The following is a 20,552-nucleotide window of genomic DNA, read 5'->3' on the forward strand; positions in this document are numbered from 1 at the left end:
TTAATTTCTGCCATTTTTGTGCCTGTGAGGCCCAGGGTTTAGGAGGCACTCAAGAATTTCTCAGGGAGGATTTTCAGCATGATTTTGCCACATTGCACTTCTTCTGTGAGTAGGTGGTTAACACGTTCTGGGAGCGGATGAGCGAGGCCAGAGGCCCCAAAAGTCGTGAATCCCTTTTGGAAGCACTCGCTGTGTTTCCATTCTGTCAGCTTTTCACAGCTACTGGGTGGGTGGCTTTTCCTGACAGGTGTTCAGGTGGCGTTTGGTCTGTTTAGTATTTTTTGCACAAATTTCTAATGATCCTGTCTGATATATTTGTGGTGGTTTATTTAATGCCTTTTTTTTTTTTTTCTCAAGGCTCTTCCTCCTTTTTTTTTTTTTGTCCCCTGCAAACCAACCCTGCCTGATAACCAGCTGCCACCCCTACTTCCCTCATGTTCCCCCTCACCAGTCTACCCCAGCTAATCCCATTAAAGTGATATTCTACAAGGAATTTTATTTCTTTTCCTCCCCCAAGATAACCACTGGTAACCAGCAAGGTTAAATCACCCACTGGAAATGGTGGCTCCCTTTTCCATGGAAGCATATCTGTCTCTCTACCAGTGCCACTGCTGCATCCTCGGGACCCCAGTGGGGTGGGACAGGACAGATAAAAGGTCCTTTTTTCCACTAAAACCATCTCCCTACAGTGCCCAAGAACAGGGCCTTACCAAGGTGGTAAGAAGGCAGCAAACCCCCAGTAATGCTGCCCTACTCCAGTTTTCCCAGCAGTCAGTGGCCTCTTGGAAAGCAAAACCTGTCTTTTGCTGTCGGATGCCAGGACACAGGAAGGTCCCTGAGCTCCTCACACAGAGAGTGGGATGATTTCACCTCCTGGCACCTGATCTGCTCCTGCTCTGCCCCTTTTTCAGTGGGCAGACTCACTCCAGCCATGGTGCCAGCGAGGCTGCCGAAACAGGGTGAGCTGTTATGTTTCAATTTCTGGGTTTTGCCTGCCCAGATGAGTCTTTGCACTCACCTTGGCTGAGTCTCTGATCACAGCTCAAACACTTTGTAGGGATCCCTCCCAGAGTTATGTAAGGGTTTTGCTTTCTTGACTTGGTTTTGTTTTTTCCATTAAGAACTCTTGATGTGGCATGGAGTGTCAGGACAAGCAGCACTGACAGAGGACAGGATGAGATTGGATATTGGGAAGAAATTCTTCCCTGTGAGGCTGGGAACACCCTGGCACGGGGTGTCCAGAGAAGCTGTGGCTGCCCCATCCCTGGAGGTGCTCAAGGCCAGCCTGGAAAGGGCTTGGAGCAGCCTGGGATAGTGGAAGTTGTCCCTGCTCATTGCAGGGGGTTGGAACCAAACCATTCCTTGATTCTGTGATTTTGTGGGTGCTAGAGTGTGGTTCAAGCCTTCAGCACTGTGTCCTCAGCACTCAGCCCTGCAGGGCTGCACGGTGGGTGGGGCTGGAAGGTGGTGGGAGCCTCTCTACAATTCCTTCTGCTTCTCCTGCCCATCCTGCCCCAGCAGATCCCATGCCTCTGTGCTTTTCTCCTTCAGTTCACAAAAGGATGAAAGATGAAGGTTGAATTAACTAGACCATGCTTGGTCTCATCAATATATTTCAAATTGTCTGGCACCAAGGACCGTGCCTGTTTTCCTAAGACAAATGCAGGGGTTTACTTTGCTACGTCCATGTTTTAGAAGAGCCTGGGCTAGTGGACTGTATCAAATCTCAGAGGAAAAGGGAGCAATGCTGCGTTTGCAGTCAGGTTGTTATCTCCGGAATCAGGAAGGTCAAGCTGCAAAAATAGAATTCCTGTTTGTGCGGGCAGCAGCATCCTGAGGACACGTGGGAAAAGCATCAGGCATGGGCTGCTTGCCACTGCCACCACCGTGATGGCCCCAGCACTGTCCTGGCACTGTCCTCTTGGCACTGTCCTCCCTGCACTTACAGAACACTGCCCTGAGAATTAAAATTTAGCCCCTCTGCCTTCCCCTCGGTTTGTCTCCTTGCGGGCCGAGTGCTGCTGAGCTCTGTGGAAAGTCTCCCAGACTGGTTATTTTGATGGGATCACAAGATGTGGGACAGCCCAGGAGGATGCTGTTGTTTCAATATCCCCTCAAGGACAGGGAGGACAGTGGCCAGTGACACTGGGCACCACGTGTGGTGACAAAAGCCCTCCCCAAAAGGCAAGTGAGGGAACCTTTCCCCAGCAGCAAGGCACTGTCCCCCACATGTCCGTGTGGATTACAAACTTCTCTGTTTTCAGTTGCAGCTTTTGGACATTTTTGTGTACCTGGCTCCAGGGATGGGATTGGGAGCGTTGCCCATGCAGGATCTCATGGGCTGGGGCCCATCTCCCTGAGGACTGCAGCCCTCCTCCCTCCCACTCTGTCCAGCTCAGGCTGGATCCTTTCTCAGGAAAAGCTCATGAAGCAAGCATTGGAGTTTTTAATAAAGAAGCTCATGTGGTTTCTAGAACTGCACTTGTATTTGTAACTGCTTTGTATCTTTTTCGATCTTCTTGTATAAAGAATTTGGACACCCTCACTCCCAGCCACAGGGGGTGGCAGCAGGACCCTCATTAAAGCATTTATTGTGTTGTCCCTCTGAGAATGGTGATAAACTGTCAATTTCTGCCTCTTTTATGCTGTGTGGAAAAGCAGTCACTGAGCATTCAGAGGATTAAGGTCTATTTTGTTACATCTTTAGGTCAATTTTCTGTTAAATGCTGTTTATTGGTATTCTCACAATACAAAGAGAAGCCTTGCAACTAAAACAACCCGGAGAGAGACGGACACATACGGTTTCATACCAACTTTATTTCTTTTTTTTTTCCTTTATTTTTTTTCATGATCACTTCTTTTGCACAACAACAACCTCAAGTTGACAATGAAATGCACGTGGCAGACCAAAGGGAACCGGACAAGGCTCTGTTAGGGATGGAAAGTCTTTCCATGACACTGTGCCAGCTCCCCACCCAGCACAAGGGGTGTGACCCCGGCTGTGGCAGGAGGAGCACATCCTGCCCGGAGTGCAGCCATGGTGCTGAGCCCAGGGCTGACAGCTCAGCCCTGTGCCCACACAGCCATCTTCCAACCCTCTCCTGCAGCCACGGGCCGGGGTGTTCCTCCTGGGGTGCACAGCTGCCTATCCCGACTCCATACTTTGGTACTTTCCATTTCAGAGCACTTTAGAGACGTGGAGGCATCGGCTCTCCCGTGGTCCCCGTGGGGAGGGAGCATCTATGTCCCCTTGTCAAAGGGTGAGGGAAGCTGAGGCACGGGGGATGCCAGGGCAGGGATGCCCAGCTGTTCCCTGCACCCCGGGGACCACGGAGCACCCACACATAGGCATGGGTCAGTGCCCCTCTGCTGCTTTACTTAAAGACAACTGACTACAAAGGTGGAGTTTATTGGTCTTACTATGTCATCTCGTCCCTAGCATGGACAGTAAGAAATCTCTAGCACCGTAAACAGCCATTCCCTGACTCATTTCAAGTGGTATCAGAGTGAATGTGCATATATTGTTTCCACGGACGCGTTTCTGTGTGCGTGTGTGCACAGCCGGGTGCACAGCCACTGCGAGGGGGCCAGGAATGCCATGGGAGGGACAGAACAAACCCCGTGAGACAGGATTGCAGAGCCAGGGCCAGAGAGTCACACTGGGCTAAGCTAAAGCAAGCAAGCTGAAGTTTACATTTGAAAGGGAGCAGCAATACCGACCTACCCCCGAGGTAGGATGCATGCAACTCCTCAACTCCCACCGGCCCTGGAAGGTCAACTCAAAGGAAACCCCACAACTGGTTAGAGCAAGATTTTTTAATGACTCCAAAATAATAAGACAAGGAATAGGCTCAGTCCAGAAGCAGTCAGAGGGGCCAGCATCCTTGGAAGTGCCTATTTACAGGCAGAGCTGAGCTCTGCTGTGTGGAATAACGTGGGCACAGAGCTGTAGTTTGGGCTGTGAGGCTGGTTGTGCCTTTCCTACAGCTTCACCCATCGCCCGGCTGTTGGTGCCAGCTGGGAGCTCATCTAGCTTTAGCTCCTCTTTCTTGCCCAGATCAAAGGCTCTTCTCCAGGAGGGCTCTTGGAAGGCCTATGCATGCACATAATGATGTCACCCTCCTGGCTTTCCTCCCTCACATTTGAGGTCCAGGCAGGGATGCCGTGGGTACCCTGAGGATGTTCCCCCTGCAAGGCACATTCCCATGTCCATATGAGGCTGCTAAAATGGGGTTGAAAACTGTTGGTTCTGAACTCAGTTCATAAACATCTTCAGGGATCAGTGGAGATCTCAAACCCCACAGTAAGGAAGGTGACCCCAGAACTGGGGGGGTTGCATGCCGTGTCCACATCCACGGTACATGGGAATGCTCCAGGAATGACATAGGCTGGGGCAGTAAGGATGTTAATGAGGATTCTTAATTAGTCTAATTTGAGGCATGAAATATGCAGCTGCACACAGCCAATAGCATGAAGGGATATGGGAAGGCATGGAATAACCATGATCCTGGCCCATGGCACGTGCTGCAGTGGGGCACAGTGCTGCATGAGCTCCTGGCCATGACGGGTTTGGAGCAGTGGGTGGACACCCCTCATCCAGCCCACACCACGCAGCCAAAGCAGTCACACATTTCCCTGATCGTGCCCAGTGGCACTGGACAAGCTCCTGAACGTCCCTACTCCATCCCTGCACCAGGCAGACACGGCTCCGGGACACGTCAAGCCTCTGGCCCCACAGCTGAGGCTGTTTCCTTGGCACCACGTGTCCCAGCAGCAGCTCCCTGACATTTCCAATGCACAGCTCTCCCTGCACATCCCTGCTCCTCCCTGCAGGAGCTTCTCCTGCAGTAACACGTTTTCCAGCCATATCCACTGTCCCTCACTGCACCAACCTGATGGAGGGGAGAAAAACTAGTTTCCCAGTGCTCACACCTGCATGAGCACCATCTGCCAGGCCATTCTGCACTTGCCATGGGAATTTTTGCCAAGAAAAGCTATTGCAAGAATAAGTCCCCACTTGAGACCCATCTGGGCTCCAGGGAGGGGGAAGAGAGGGACACAGGGCAGCACAAGGGACTGAGAGGGAAGATCCAGGCAGGAATTGAGCCTGGAGACTCAGGAGTTGTTTGGGAGGATGGCTTTGACCAGCACATGTTACAGCTCTCTTCCAGCACGTGCTAAACCTGACAGATCCTCCAGCTTCCACTGGGCTGCAAGGAACCACCTGGAACCTCCACACAGGGAGGTTTAGATCAACACTAAATTACTTGAACTAGAATTGAAGCATCACCTCTATTCCTCCTCTCAACCCTTCCATCTCCTCCCAGCACGAGGAGCAGCCGTCCCCGCTCTCACTGCCCTGCCCGCAGGACTCGGCTGCCTCCAGCTCCCAATTCCATCATTTTCCAGCTGCCCTCTGCTCCAGCATCCCACTGGCACCCTGCCTTCACCTGGCCCAGCCTCCGACTCCTTCTGAGCCCCCAGGAGAGAGTGAAAATGGCCATTTCTCTTGTTTTCAACTCTTGCTCATGAGTACAACATTTCTGATAATAATAATCATAATAATCATAGTACTAAAAACAGTATTTACAACAAGCTCCAGGTCAGAATTACACACCAAGCAAACACTCAGCACCACAGAGAGTAGGACAGGGTTAATATCTCGCAGATACCTTCTCAGGTCCCACCAACGTGGGACACAGACATTTGACAGTTCCAACCATTTCTTACACACAAACATTTCATTTAAATTACTTTTTAAATTTTTTTTAAACTTTTTAAAATTTCTCGTCACTATATGGATGAGGTGATGCTGGCGGTGATGCCGCGCTCTACACAAATGCTTATCTAAGACAGCTGCTACTATAAACTGATCATTAGCTACTGTTAAGAAATTCAACCCTCAGTTTCCTTCTTTGCCCTAAATCTAATTTTCTTTTGTCACTGACAGCACAGGAGCTTTCTGACAGCCCTATTTTCCCCCAGACTAGGAGGAGGGCTTTGGGAGTAAGGTAGCCCTTCCTTTTAGGAGCAGAGTCCCCTGACATCAAGCCATGGCCACGGAGGGATCTCTCCCACATCCAGCTGGGAATTCAGTGGAGATCAGAAGAGAGCCCCAGGATTTGGTCTCCAGCAATCTGCTCTGTGATGGCCCCAAAGAGCCACATCCATCACTGGAAAGAGGGATTGATTCTTCTTTTCACTAAAAGGCAATTTCACAACCATGCACCGTCTCTGTTGGATTTGCTTTCCTAACAGAGTGGAATCTGATCTTGTGGGAGCACTGGGGAGCCTGCAGAGGACTGAGGGTCTCTCCCAGGGCTCCCACGGAGCTGGAAATGCAATCACCACCCACAGCTCTCCCAGGCAGAGCAGCCAAGACCTCTCAGTCCCCACTCAGCTGGGGAGAGGGTGGCTCAGTGGCCAGCCAGGGCATCAGGCAGTGCCCACTGTGACTGGGACTTGCTGTGACGTGGCACCTGGCACCAAGCTTTGGGTGGAGCCCCTCAGCTGCTTCCACACAGGTTCTCAAAAATCACCCAAAGATGAGGACTGTGGTCACTGCCTACCTGGGCTGGCTCTGAAGGCAGCCAAAAGATGGGGGTTCTGCACACTGCAACTCATGAGCCATCCATCCCTCTCCTTCCTCCCTCCCACCATGGGCAAACAGGGGACTGCTCCCTATTTTACTTCACATACAGAAATTATCACTTATTTGCCATTTTCTGAAACTGATATTTGGCTCAGAGCAAACACCAAGAGGAGGAAAAGCCCCGGATAAGAAATCTGTATCTCTGTGACACTGGTGGTTGAATTTATTAATATCTTCGTTTGGTTTGGTTTTTTTACATCCGTTTAAGAAATATTTTTTTTTTTAAAAAAAGGACAAAACCCTCCAAAGAAGCTGTTTGATTGACTGATCGACTGATTGATTCTCTATTTGATGTGAACTAGTTGCTATTCTGCTTAGAGGTCCCTATGATCTGTGAATCCCCACAAGCACTGACGATTAGGGATGCAGAGAGAAGCGTGTAGCTGGGGGACGAACACTGGGGAGGGGGGATGGAGAACTGAATGTCGCATCTAGACAAACAAAATAAAATGTGTTGGTTGGTCGACTGGTTGGTTTGTTAACAGGAATCAGGTGCTAGATGTGTAGAAAAGCCCTTTATCCAGAGATCTCCTCCCGCTGTTCCTTGTTCCTGCGGACTTCGGCCGCGTGCAGTTCCTGCAAAGACGGGAGAAATGACACCGGGCTAACAAACCCTGCTCTTGTCATCAGTATTTTCCTCCTACACACAGGATTTGCATCAGACATTAAAAAAGAGACCAGTTTCTCATCCAAATCATACCGAGGGTGGGGCTTACACCTGCAAGGAGTGAAGGATCATCTGTGGGAGCTTGGAGGTGATGGAACCTCCAGCAAATGCGCTCCTGGATCCTCTCTCCTGCAAAACCCTTCAGCCACATGGCCCATGGTGAGTCTGACAGTGTGGCTTTGGATTTGCACTTATCAGATTATCCAGGCTATGTTCTCCACTGACCTTGAAGGACATAACCCCCCTCCTCACAATGTTCTGGAGCAGAGCTCCTCCTCAGCAACCACCACCAGGGAAACACCCTGTCCCTCACACCCATCACACTGGGACCAGACCCCATTTTCCACAAGGATCAGCACTCCCAGCACCCCCAGCCCTGTCCCAGGGGTCCCACTCGCCTTCTCACGGAGCCGCTCCCTCAAGGCAGCAAGGTGTGCCTCACGGATCTCCCTGCTCAGCTCCATCTTGTAGTTGAGCTTCTCCTCGGCCAGGCGGCTGAAGTTGTTGTTCTCCTCCAGCGCCTTGTGCAGCACCTCCCGCTCGTGTTCCCGCTTCTCCGCCAGCTGCTTCAGCACCTGAGCCTCCTGGGTCTGCCAGGGATGGGGTGAGGCCACCAAGAGGCTCCTCCAGCCTTCATCTCCCCAGAGAGGCTTCCTGACTCCCTCCTCTGCTCAAACCACTCTGCCAGATCCCTCCTCCCCATAACACAATCTTCTTGCTTGGAAAATACTTTTGATGCCTTTTTCCTGCTACCATAGAATTGTCTAGGTTGGAAAAACCCTCTGAGATCACTGAGCCAAACAGTTCCCCCAGCACTGGCCAGCCCACCATTAGCCCATGTCCCCAAGTGATCACATGATGATGATGATGATGATGATGGAGTTGAATTCCCTGCCTAAATCATGCTGCAGAACCTCACTCCATGATGCCTGTGTCTCACCTGACAATTTACTGTGGAATAACAAGTTTCAGAACACTTCCCAACTCTTTTAGATTAATCCTGCTGAGTTTTAGGGTTTGGTGCAATTAGTACCAGGAACGTCACTGCTTCTCCAGGACATCTTACCTTCCTCCTCTCTTCTGCAGCCTCCAGCCTCCTCTGCAGCTCCTCCAGGGACAGGTCCTTCTTCTTGGGAGGGGAGGAAAGGATTGGGCTCTCAGGAGATAAATCTGAAGGGGACTTCAGGATCACTTCGAAGCTCTGGCCTGATGCCCTCTTATCCAGCTGCTTCACCTCCATATCTTTGTGGGGATAAAAAACAGTGACTCTGTGAACCTGTGCCACTCAGGAGAGTGACCTGAGTTCCTCACACAGGAATTAGGATCTTCCCATGTCCTGATCTGGGTGATTTTGTTTTATCTCCAGAATTTCTTGATTAGTGATCACCTTCATTCCCTCCATGCAAATGCAATTAATTTAATGTCATGGCATAATTACAGAAAGGTCACATTGCTGTTAAGACCTTGTATGTCACCCTTGCATGAAGCAGAGAGGCTCTGACTCTGGCAAGAACAATCCAAGCACTGCTGGAGTGGGAGCAGGTTACCTACCTCCATACTGGTAGATGGTGTTGGGATGGGGCTGGGTGTGGAAACAGGAGCAGATGAGGGAGAGCAGAGACAGCTCCTTCATTTTCTCCTTGTAGGCTGAAAAATATGAAATAGCAATGAGAGAGATTCTAATAGCTTCTTTTTCGTGGAGAAATTAAGCAAGAATCCCATTTGCAGCTATCAGACTCTATGGGGGCTCTTCCATGCTGCCAGGAAATCCCACTTGCAGCTCCCAGACTCTGTGGAGACATTTCCATGCTGCCATAGCTTGCCAAAAGGTCCTCAAGGAGCATCTAATCAAGAGCAGCCTAAATTAGCTGCCAGTGTGGCAAATGTTATGGGAACACACACAGTAGGGATTTAACACATCCAGGGGTTAAGTTTCTGTGCAGGGTTTTCTCTCCAAAGGAGCTGGGACGCTGCAGCCTGTGTGGTTAAACATGTTGGGACAGTTGCCCTACCCTTTCTCTAGAAGTGGAATTTCCAGTCTCTGAGATAAATGATGCCCACTGACACCTGGAAACATTGCTCAACCCCACAATGGAGAGTTGGGAATATTTCCCAATTCAGCATTTCTGAGGTGAGGGTGAAGAGGCAGGAGGAGGTCAGCAATGAGGAGAACAAAGGGGCATTTGAGTGATGAAACTGTGCAGGGGCTCTGCTACCAGAGGAAGAGCTGGAGCCCAAGTTCCACGGTACCTCCTGCCCTGCAGCAGATCAGGGAGGATGTGAGTGGGTTCTGCCACCACTGTGGCCACACAGGCAGAGGCTGGCACAGCCTGTGACCACAATATCAGTCACAGTCTGTGACCTGTCCTTCTGTAAAGGACAGGAAACACTCAATCCTTTCCAGCTCTGCTGCTCTGAGCCCTCCAGTTTGCTCATGGTTCCTGTGACTGGAGGATGCACCACAGCATCCAAGTGCTGCCCCAACACAGACTGCAGCAATCTGCTTCTGGGGCAATCTTCAGCTGTATTTTTGGAGTTCAGCACATTTAACACAGTGAACTGTTTGCACACTGCTGACAAAGAACCTCAGAACAGAAGGAGTTGAAGCCAGTGAGGTGCTCTGTCAGGCTGTCACACTCTTTATCACATCAGTGAAACCCTCACAGCATCACTCCCAGGAGTCAGGTCAGCAGCTGGGGCTCAGCAGTGGGTGTTGCTGCCTCATGGGTCCTGTGAGGCTCTGTCCTGGGCTGGCTCATGGGTGACAGCCAGGCTCGTGGGGACAGTGTCTTCACGGCTGCATGTCCCGACAAACCAGCCCTGAGTGTCCTTGTGCTGCCCTTCCTCCTGCCACAGGCATTCTGCTGTCCTGCCCTGGCTCTGCCTCTGGGCTCCCCACACATCCTGGTGCTTCTGGCCTTGCTTTGTCCCCTCTGTCCTCAGCTCCATTTCATGCTCCAGCCAGAGGCAACTCTGCAGCTCAGCTTCCAATGCCACCTTCAGAGCAAGACCCTCCCCTGGGCCAGGACAGGGAAATCCTCAGAACTTTGTGATCTGAATAGGCATTAGATACAGAACAATTCCAAAAAAAGTAACATCGTGTCTATCACGTGTCCTTAGGAACATCTTTCAGGTATTCTCCTCTGCCTTCCCACAGCTGAGTGGGAAAACCTATGCCATTTTCAGGCTTGCACTGATTTTTCCTCCTAGGTACAGAATTTCACCATAATTAGCACCCTTCTCTTGCTAAACCACCATCCCTGAAGCTCAGATCTTGACTGAACCTTTTTAGCTTACTGCTCATTCTGATTTGAACCTCCTGCCCAGTCCTGCTGTTAAATGTAAACCAAATAGGAATAGTTTACACCAGCAGTGGCAGCCAGACATCTTTGATTTTGTTCTTAATGAAAAAAACCTCTGGAGAGCCTCTGAGAGGCCCAAAGTTGTGGCATGGAGCAGGAAGCTAATGCATCTCCTAATGTGCTGCCAAGAGCCCTGAGGAGGATCCCTGGGAATAGATGAGAGACATTATCATTTATTATCATTTAGACATTCTCATTTAATACAAACAAACCAGTCAACAAGGTCGTTGCTCCCCCATTATGTCTGGTCCTGGGTGAAACCAAGGCATGAGGCAGATGTGCCACACCCCCGACCCCCTCATTTAATTCAATTTAATTGTCTGGCAGCACTTGTTACAGAGCTCAGTGCTTTGTGTTCCGTGACTCGGGCTTCAGCACTGGCACTGCGTGCAGATGATTCCATGCTGCATTCCCTGCCTTTCAGGAGCTTTGCCATGGTCATTTCTCAGCTGCCTCCATTCCATCGGGATTTCCCCTGTCCGGCTTTCCCTGCTGCAGAGCAAACTGACCCTCCCTCTCTGTCAATTAAAACGAAGAGGAGCAAGAGGACAAAAGGCGCTGGGCTGCGGCAGGGCCGTGCCGAGCTCGGTGTCCTTCCCCTCCCGGAGCCTGCAGCCGCAATTAGCGGCACACGGGCCGGGAGCTGCAGCTGCAATTAGCGGCACAGGACCGGGAGCTGCAGCTGCAATTAGCGGGGAGCTGCAGCTGCAATTAGCGGCACAGGACCGGGAGCTGCAGCTGCAATTAGCGGCACAGGACCGGGAGCTGCAGCCGCAATTAGCGGCACAGGACCGGGAGCCGCAGCCGCAATTAGCGGCACAGGACCGGGAGCTGCAGCTGCAATTAGCGGCACAGGACAGGGAGCTGCAGCCGCAATTAGCGGGGAACTGCAGCCGCAATTAGCGGCCCAGGACCGGGAGCTGCAGCCGCAATTAGCGGCACAGGACCGGGAGCTGCAGCCGCAATTAGCGGCCCAGGACCGGGAGCGGGGCTGGAGCTGCCGCGGCCCCGGGGACCGGCGGGGGAGGGTCCCGAGCAGCCCCCGCTGCCCGGCGCTCCCCTGTGCCGGGGAAGCAGCGGGAGGGGCAGCGGACGGAGCCCCCCGGGCCCCCGGGAGCTGCTCGGCCCGGAGCTGTCCCTTCAGGACCGCCACGGCCGCCGGACCCCGGCCGGAGCTGTCCCTTCAGCACCTCGGCGGGGGCAGGCATGAAGAGGGGGAAGGACTTACTCCTGAAGAAATTATAGAGTCACAGGAGCACAGAATCGTCACAGGTCTGTTGGGATTGGAAAAGCTCTCCAAGATCATCAGGTCCAAGTGTTCCCCCAGCGCAGCCAAGCCCACGGCTAAAGCATGTCCCCAGGTGTCCACCTACATGGCTTTTAAATCTATCCAGGGATGGTGACTGCACCTGGTCCCTGGGCAACCTGTGCCAGGGCTTGACAGCCGTTTCGATGAAAACATTTTCCTAATGTCCAATCCAAACCTCCCCTGGCACAAATCGAGCCATGTCCTCTTCTCCTGTCCCTTGTTAATTGGGACAGAGCCTGACCCCCACGTGGCTTCTCCCTCCTGTCAGGGAGCTGTGAGGGTGAGAAGGTCCCCCTGAGCCTCCTTTTCTGCAGGCTGAGCCCCCTCAGCTCCCTCAGCCTCTCTGGTGCTCCAGCCCCTTCCCCAGCTCCATTCCCTTCTCTGAACACAGTCCAAGCTCTCAGTGACATCCATGCCCTGAGAATGACATGTACCCCTGAAAGCCCCACACCGGTGCTCCAGAGCCAGCAGCCACACCTGTGGGACCCAGCAGCATCGCAGTGGTGGCCTTGTGCTCATGACACATCCTGTGACAAATAATTGTTTTATCAGGCTAAGACAAGGAAAGGCATTCTCTGAGGAGAGGTACATCCTCTGACTCAGTAACTAAAAGAAAGATCCATAACCTCTGGGTTGCTCTTTAGGAACCTGTGTCAGTGAAGGTCAAACCCGAGATCTCCTGAAGAAAAACTTGGGCTCAATCACAGCTGCTTAAAACTCAGGGGTAAAAGATTGCCAACCTCAGCACTAGAATTTACTTCAGAAGTATCTGCACTCCCATTTGCAATAGATTTAAGATTTTGAGGACATATTTATGTCAGTGGATAAAACCATTGAACATGTGGCTGGCCAGAATGTGACATAGCCAAGGAGTTCCTGCCCAGAAAGGATGGGACCAGTGCACAAATGAACATATTTTAAGAAAAATTAGACAGGGAATGCTGTACTTTTACTTGAGCATTTTTACTTCCGTTAACTTAGAAAAATAAATTCAGCTTGCCCTGAGCAAATATTTAATTTCTGAATAAATTAATCTGATTCAGGTCCTCAGGGACTTGATAGCAAAGCATTGCTTCAGTCTCAGAGGTGCAGCCAGAACTCTGCCTTGCTGGTGGGCAGAGGATTAGGACAGGCTGCTCTCTCAGGTGTGACTTACTGACATTTCACTCCTCTTTTAAGACAAACACAAATTCAGCAGCAAAATTCATTCTCATTCATTTGTCTCAGCAGCAAATTCATTCACTCTGGTATGGTCTTCATCACTGTGTCATGACATTTCACTGCTTTCATGTAAGAATTGGGGTGAAACATTGCAAATAACTGAGTTGTGTAAACCAAGAAGTGAATAAACTGTAGAAGTTAGAGAAAATATATCTGTGTCTCATCCTCTAAAGTGGAGTGAGCTCACATTTTTTTGGCTTTAGAGGAATTTGAGCAGTGATTAAGCTGCAATCCACAAAGGTGCAGTCAATTCCTCAACTTTTCTTAACATTTATGCCCCACAATCAGCCCAGGCTGATTCTGGTTTGGTTGTATTCCACCCTCACCCCATGAGCCAATCAATCTTTATTAAATCTTTTCACCAGGAGAAGTCCTGAGCTTCACCAAGGCACCAGGAGGCTGAGGGTGCTCCCAGCTCTCTCCAGCTCCTTTCCTGTGCTCCCTCTAGTGCTGCAGGGAACATCCTGCATTTCCATGTCCCCACTGCTGTGCACACCATCGATCCATGTAAAGTGTTTATCTCCAAGCCAACCCCCGGAGACATTATCCAGCTGCTCCCCAAGTGCTGGTGGTGGAGAGATGGAGGAACAGCTGGGAATGGCGTGGTGCAGGAGCAATGGGATTCATTTTCCTGCTCATGATGTGCCTGGATGGTGGGGCTTGAAACCTATTATTCATTCAAAAGTTTTGTTCTCTGTTTCCTAAATACATAAAGCTAAACTGCTGCCAGGTTTTGGGGTGGTGTTTAATGGCATCCATTAAAACAGAGAGAGGCCATCTCAGCACAACACTGACATGGCATCAGTCACAGTGAAGCAGAGGCAGAGCAAGGTTAATTTATGTGAAATTTAAATGGATGAGAGTGGATGTGCTCTGTCTGATAGCAGGGTCAGAGGAAGGTTATTACAAGAAAATAATTTGTTTTGTGAAGATAACTTTGGAGGAGTAAGAATTGCTTCCACAATGAATATTATCTCATGTAAAAATAAGAACAGGCCAATTATAAATGTAGTCAAAGCTTAAATTGAAGGTACAGAAGACAGACAGACAGAGAACTGAGACCTCCAGCACAGACTGCAATGCCACACAAACAACAAAAGCAACCAGAGTCCTCAACAAGCCTTGAGAGTACAGCAGGCTCTAGATATTCTCCCTGCTATGAATCCTACTATAAAAATATTGGCCAGACCTTTAGTCTAATGCAATTCCACCTTCCTGCTCCCCAGCTTCCACAAACAAGCCAGCATCAGACCTTACAGAACCAGAAAACACTAGTGGGTTTTTGTTTGGTTTTTTGTTTGTGTTTTTTGAGGGGTTTGGAGGTTTTTTTTGCCAGCTCAGTAGTTGTAGCCCACACTGATGGTACAGGGACACCAGGAGATCCAGGCCCAGAAGTTACCATGGGCTCATGTGGAATCATCCATGGGAACAGGCAGATGTGAGGTCTGCTCTGCCTTCTGTCAGACATCTGCTAAACTATTGCCCAGGAATGGTTTCCAATCACCCACCTCCTTCCCCCCAGGCTTTATTGGCAGCTCATGAATGTCACAAGAACCCGGGCTGTGCACAGCCAGTGCATCAGCAAATCACTGGAGCTGTAGCACTGGAACACGTGGGCTGCTCCCAGGAAAACATCCAGGGAAATCTCCTCTTGCATGGGCTCAGCAACAGAGAAGGGCCCAAGCTGTGGAGCAGAGCCCTGGCTGGGGGGTTCCTGTTGGAAGGAGAGAAGCATGGCCTGGGTTGCTTTGTAAAGCAGGGGAAGGAACCAAATGGAAGCAGCTAACCCAGAGGGTTTGTGGATTTGGGGCAAACACGGGTTTGGATGGTCAGGTTTGGGGGAGACAAAGAGCTGTGAAAGAGCTGGGGAGCTGATGAGGCAGCAGCTCATGAGACAGTCAAAGACAGAGCCCAGTGCCATGATGTGTCAGGGACATGTGTGCTCTGTGACCACAGACAGACATTGGGTCACTTTGGATCTTGGTTTCCTTCCCATCACTGATGATTTTTGTATTTCCCCATTATATAGTGGTACTATTTGTATAAACAAATTCAGAGGGGATAAGATTCTCTAGTAGGGCAATAATCATGTAGAGGTACCTTGAAAAAATAAAAGGATTATTTGGAAATATGCTGAGCAGCTCTTCACCATTTGGGAGATGCTGAAGTGCCACAGCACAGGCACATGGTCTTTGGTCGGTCTCTGGCTCTTTTGTATTTTCTAAATCACAGCCCATTGGTTTAACTCCCCTCTGGAGGGGAGACTTTAATTTTTGAAACATAACTCACATCTGGAGGAGTAAAGCCCATGTCAGGAGGACAGCTGGGAGGGATTAGCCAGGCATGTTTTTCCAGTTAATTTAGGGGTATAGAAGTTTGAGTGAGTTTCAGGTCCCCCCAAGGATTGTCATGAAGAATCATAGGCCTCGCTCACTCCTCTGCTGCTCACACTGCTGTCACAATGGGCTTATCTACACCCTTCTGGTTGCCACATCAGACCACTAAATCTCAGCTTTTACTCAAAAGAAGGAAAAGGTGTTCATCTGACAAAACTGCCTTCACCAAATCTGAACCAACAATGACAGATTCCAAGAAAGAGATCCTTTGAGATATCTGAAGCATCTTCCCAGAGTCTACATGGTGCCATTAACCAAGATATTATTCATATTTTAGAAAGAAGAAGTATTTGCTAACTATTTAGATCCCTTGTTTGGATGCACTTGTGGGAAAAAAAAAAAGGCTACAATAATAGGCTCTTTTGGCATGTAGAACTGAACTCCCAATAAAAGAACCCTAATTTTTTAAGGCCACATTGCCTTCTTCAACAGTCAAAGAAAAAGACAATAGTTATTTTTTGAGAGAGAGATGGAGAGTTGATAGAAAGGACTCTGCCTCTCCAGCGTGGGCAGTAGAAATGTCAGGACAGGGCAGCACCATATGGTGTCCTTCAATGCCACCCAGAAAAGGGATCAGGGGATAACCCAGAGCCACATGAAGTCCCTCAGCTCTCGCATTTCAGTGCAGGACGGGAAAACCTTGGGCTCTGCCAAGGCCCATTAACCATGCCCAGCCACGAGGCCAGGAATGACAGCCCGGTGTTTCCTCCTGGCTCCACCCTCGCAGACACGCCAACGCCGGAGAAAGCCGGTGGGGATGTCACCTTCTGCATCATTTCATAATCTCACGTCTCTTTATTCGACCCAGCCGCTACGAGCTGTGCGGGGAGCTCCGCAGCCCTGCAGAGCCCGGCGGGCCGGTCGGCGGAGCACAGCAGCACAAAGCTTTGTGCGGAGGCTGCGAGAGGAGCTGCGAGGGCTGTGCCCCCCCAAGGGCTGTGTCCCTGCAGGGGCCGTGTCCCCTCAAGGGCCGTGCCCCTCAAGGGTTGTGTCCCCCAAGGGCCGTGCCCCTCAAGGGCCGTGCCCCTCAAGGGTTGTGCCCCCCAAGCGCTGTGTTCCCCCAAGGGCCGTGCCCCTCAAGGGCCGTGCCCCTCAAGGACTGTGCCCCCTCAAGGGCCGTGCCCCCTCAAGGGCCGTGCCCCTCAAGGGCCGTGCCCCTCAAGGACTGTGCCCCCTCAAGGGCCGTGCACCCCAAGGGTTGTGCCCCCCAAGCGCTGTGTTCCCCCAAGGGCCGTGCCCCCCAAGGGTTGTGCCCCCTCAAGGGCCGTGCCCCTCAAGGGTCGTGCACCCCAAGGGCCATGCCCCTCAAGCGCTCTGTCCCCCCAAGGGCCGTGCCCCTCAAGCGCTCTGTCCCCCAAGGGCCGTGCCCCTCAAAGGCCGTGCCCCTCAAGGCTCTGTCCCCCCAAGGGCCGTGCCCCCTCAAGGGCCGTGCCCCCCAAGGGCCGTGCACCCCAAGGGCCGTGCACCCCAAGGGTTGTGCCCCCCAAGGGCTGTGCCCCACCAAGGGCCGTGTCTCCCAAGGGCCGTGCCCCTCAAGGCTCTGTCCCCCCAAGGGCCGTGCCCCTCAAGGCTCTGTCCCCCCAAGGGCCGTGCCCCTCAAGGCTCTGTCCCCCCAAGGGCCGTGCCCCTCAAGGCTCTGTCCCCCCAAGGGCCGTGCCCCCCCAGACGCCTTGCCCCCGCAGGCGCTGCCCGGCGGCGGGGCCGGCTCCGCAGCTCACGGGCACTGAGCATGTGCCGCCCATCCCGCGGCTCCCGCACCGAAAACAGCCCCCGGCGCCGCCAGAAACCGCCCGAGGTGACAGGCAGAAAAGAGAGAGGGCAGCCAGGCTCGGCGGAGCAAGCCCTGCTTCTTTTCACCGCGAGGATTTGGTTGTTTGGCTGAACGAACCGAGGAAATCTTCCCCAGGGGGATGAGCCCCCGGGCGGCAGGCGCAGACTGCAGCTGCCCTCCCCCCGGCACGGATCGGCTTTTGCTGAGAATAAAGAAGGAAATAATGAAGAAGGCAAACAAGACTCATTCCTTAATTGAAGGATTCATCGTTCTTTTTCTCCTGCCTTTCCAGGCTACTCTCCATTGCTGCTGAAGAGCGGCAGGCGATGGGGAAATGGAGAGCAGCTCCTGCAAAGGCAGCTGGGCGAGGCTCAGCCCCGACCCTCCCTTGGCACACAGCACCCTATTCTCTTCCCTCCTGCCACAGCACTGCTTCCCATGACCTCCTACTCCTTGAAAATGCTTCTCTGCTTGATCTGAGTCACAAGGAAGCCCCATTTCACGCTTCCTCATGATCTTAAGTCTCTTTGACAGTAAAACTGCATCTTTGGGAGAACGAGATGTGCTGTGGGCATGCAGTGGGTTGGGAGGGTGAGAATGCACCAACTGGAGATCGCATGTTCTGCCTACGTGTGCTTCATCCACCACCTCGTCCATCTCAAGTTCGATGCAACCTTGGTTTGGAGGGCTGGTAAGTCTGAGCCTTCCCTCCCACCCCCGCTGTGCAAACGAGGTCCAATCCTGCTGGGTAGGGAAGGCAGGAGATGGGTGGCACCTCCCAAGAGTGCACTGCAGCAGACGTTCATTGAGACAGGGATACTCGCAGGAATATGCACAATAGCTGAAGGTTTTCTATTATAAACACATTTTTACAGTGCTGTTTTATGTCTTTAACTGCATGCAAAACCCACCCAGGATCAGCTGCGCCCTTACACTCCCCCCACATACACACCCCTCCATATCTCTGTGCTTCTTCCCCCTGCATCTACTGGTCTTTTTAAAGGAGCAAGGAAAATAAAATGCATGGCAGGAAACCTCGGCAAAAGGCAGGGAAAAAAGCAAGAAGTGTTGCCTGGCCTCCTGCGGGCTGGTTCCCTGCCTGGGGGGCACAAAGCACTGCCTGCTCTTCCTTTTTGTCTGTCACTCCTGCTCAGCCCTCCAGCATCTCATTCCCCCCTCCCAAGCCCCTCTTTGTAGGCTGCAGAATTCAAAGTAATTCCAAGAAAAAAAAATCCGTTTTCTAAAAGAAAAAGACCCTCTAAACCCACCCACTTCTCATGGTACCATTTCAAGCTTTTCTTCTCCTTCACTCACACTCCATTTCAGCCACTTCAATCCCTCCTGCCCAGTCAGAGGGGTAAGAGGGATCTTTAGGAAGCTGGACAGAGGCAGCCCAGCATCCCGGGCTGCCATCCTGAAGCCAGAGGCGAGCAGGCTCCCGGGCAGCCGCGCTGTGGCTGCCGGCACTGCTGCAGGAGGGAGGAAGGGCTCCCCTTGCAGCATCTCATTTCACCCAACGCCATCAGAGGACCGCTCCCCTGTAGCATCTTCCAACCAAGAAATGTGAGCTGTGCAAGAAATCTGGGGCTAGAAAGCCCCAAGAATACACAAAACCCCCATCCAGGTTCTTCTGGTTGGCTTTGTGGGATTTTTTAGGGCATTACTGACTCTTGCCCATGTTTTGCTCTCCACTACCCATTTAGGCAATACATGATCTTCACAAAACAAAATGTAATTTCTGATTTCCTTACATCCAGCTGCACCGTGTGCAATTTTTTCTTAGGGAAAACAACAAAAAAAAAAAGCTCTACGACATTGCAAAAATAATATTTAATTGGCACGTAGCAGCATCTTCTAATGGCACAATGAAATGGCAGCAATATTTTAAATTGGCAAGTTTATCACACGTGTATTCATATTAAAATAAAAAGCCCACCTGCTATCTTGCATCAGAGGGGTGTGTGTATGGGGGAGGAAGGGGAACAATGCTGCTATATAGCTGCCTCCTCAGCACAGAACTCCCCCGAAACCCACGGGGAGGAAAAAAAACCAAAAAACCAAAACCCAATCCAAACCTTCATAAAAATGCTAAAAATTATATAAAACTTGATGATTTTAGAAGCGCATTGATGTGAAGCCCCCGAGAAGCCGCCGGTCCTACCTGAGACGGTGCTGGCCATGCTGCGGCGGAGCGGAGCGGTGCTGCAGGAGCGGGAGGGAGCGCAGGAGCTGCGGAGGTGCTGCAATGCTGCGGGGAGGGAGGACTGACTCAGCTGGAGGGGGCTGCAGCCATCCGCGGCGGGGAGAGGCTGGAGCGCCCAGAGAAAGGCGAGGGGTGGAAAGAAAAAGAAGGGTCACTAGTTCAGAATATTAATGAGCGTATCAGGCCTCCTTTCCTGGGTGGCTTTGACGGCAGATCCCTCCCAGGCAAGCCTGCCTGCCAGGAACACAGCCCCACGGCGGGGGGGGGAGACACACCCAGCCGGGCGCTGGCAAAAGAGGATTTTTTTTCCTCCTCTTCCTCCCTTTCTTGTCTGCTCGAGATGGGCTAAACTGATTTTTCCCTTGCTGAAAGCAGACTTAAGCAAAATAATGTATTTTTTCTTTTTTTTTTTTTTTTTTTTCTTTCTTTCTTTTTTTTTTTTTAAACCAGCCATTCCAAGGCAGCCTCACCTGCAGAGCCAGGTCGGGGGTCTGGCTGGACTGGGCTGAGGTGTGAAACCCAAACCCCAAACCTTGCAGCAGCTTTAGGCAAACAGCAAAGGGAGGGGGGATCCCAGCGGGTTTTTAGGCATGGGATTAGTTGGGGTTTTTTTTGCACCAGCACTGAGGCACTAAAGGAGCTGCAGTTTGGGGAGGAAACTGCTGTAAAAGTAGAGGAGAAAGAGCAGAATGGAGCCTTTCAATTTCAGTGAGAATTTTCCGGGTTTCTCCTCCACCCTAGGCATCAGGACCTCTTTTCTTATAATTTTCTGTCTGTTTTCTATAATTTCTATCATTTCCATTTTTGGCTATTGCCAGGGGGCAATGCTTCTGTGCTTTTAGAGCACCACACACACACTTGGGAGCAAGGAATCCTCCCAAACCCACACATCTCCTGGCACGCTGCAATGCAGACACTCCCAAACAATTCCAGCTGCTGCAGAGAACCACAGGTTGTTGGAGTACCTGCCA

General features: G+C 51.4%; 1 protein-coding gene across 1 annotated transcript; it reads right to left on the reverse strand.

Annotated features, from left to right (window-relative positions):
• Positions 1–2,797: 2,797 nt before the first annotated feature.
• Positions 2,798–19,821, reverse strand: STMN3 (stathmin 3). Its single transcript, XM_064391260.1, has 5 exons — positions 19,540–19,821; positions 8,871–8,966; positions 8,386–8,561; positions 7,718–7,909; positions 2,798–7,228 (listed from the first exon to the last, which is right to left on the reverse strand). The coding sequence occupies exons 1-5, from the start codon at positions 19,556–19,558 to the stop codon at positions 7,169–7,171; spliced, it is 543 nt and encodes a 180-aa protein (XP_064247330.1). The 5' UTR covers positions 19,559–19,821; the 3' UTR covers positions 2,798–7,168.
• Positions 19,822–20,552: the final 731 nt, after the last annotated feature.

This window comes from Passer domesticus, chromosome 16 (assembly GCF_036417665.1).
Source record: "Passer domesticus isolate bPasDom1 chromosome 16, bPasDom1.hap1, whole genome shotgun sequence".
NCBI lineage: Eukaryota > Metazoa > Chordata > Aves > Passeriformes > Passeridae > Passer > Passer domesticus.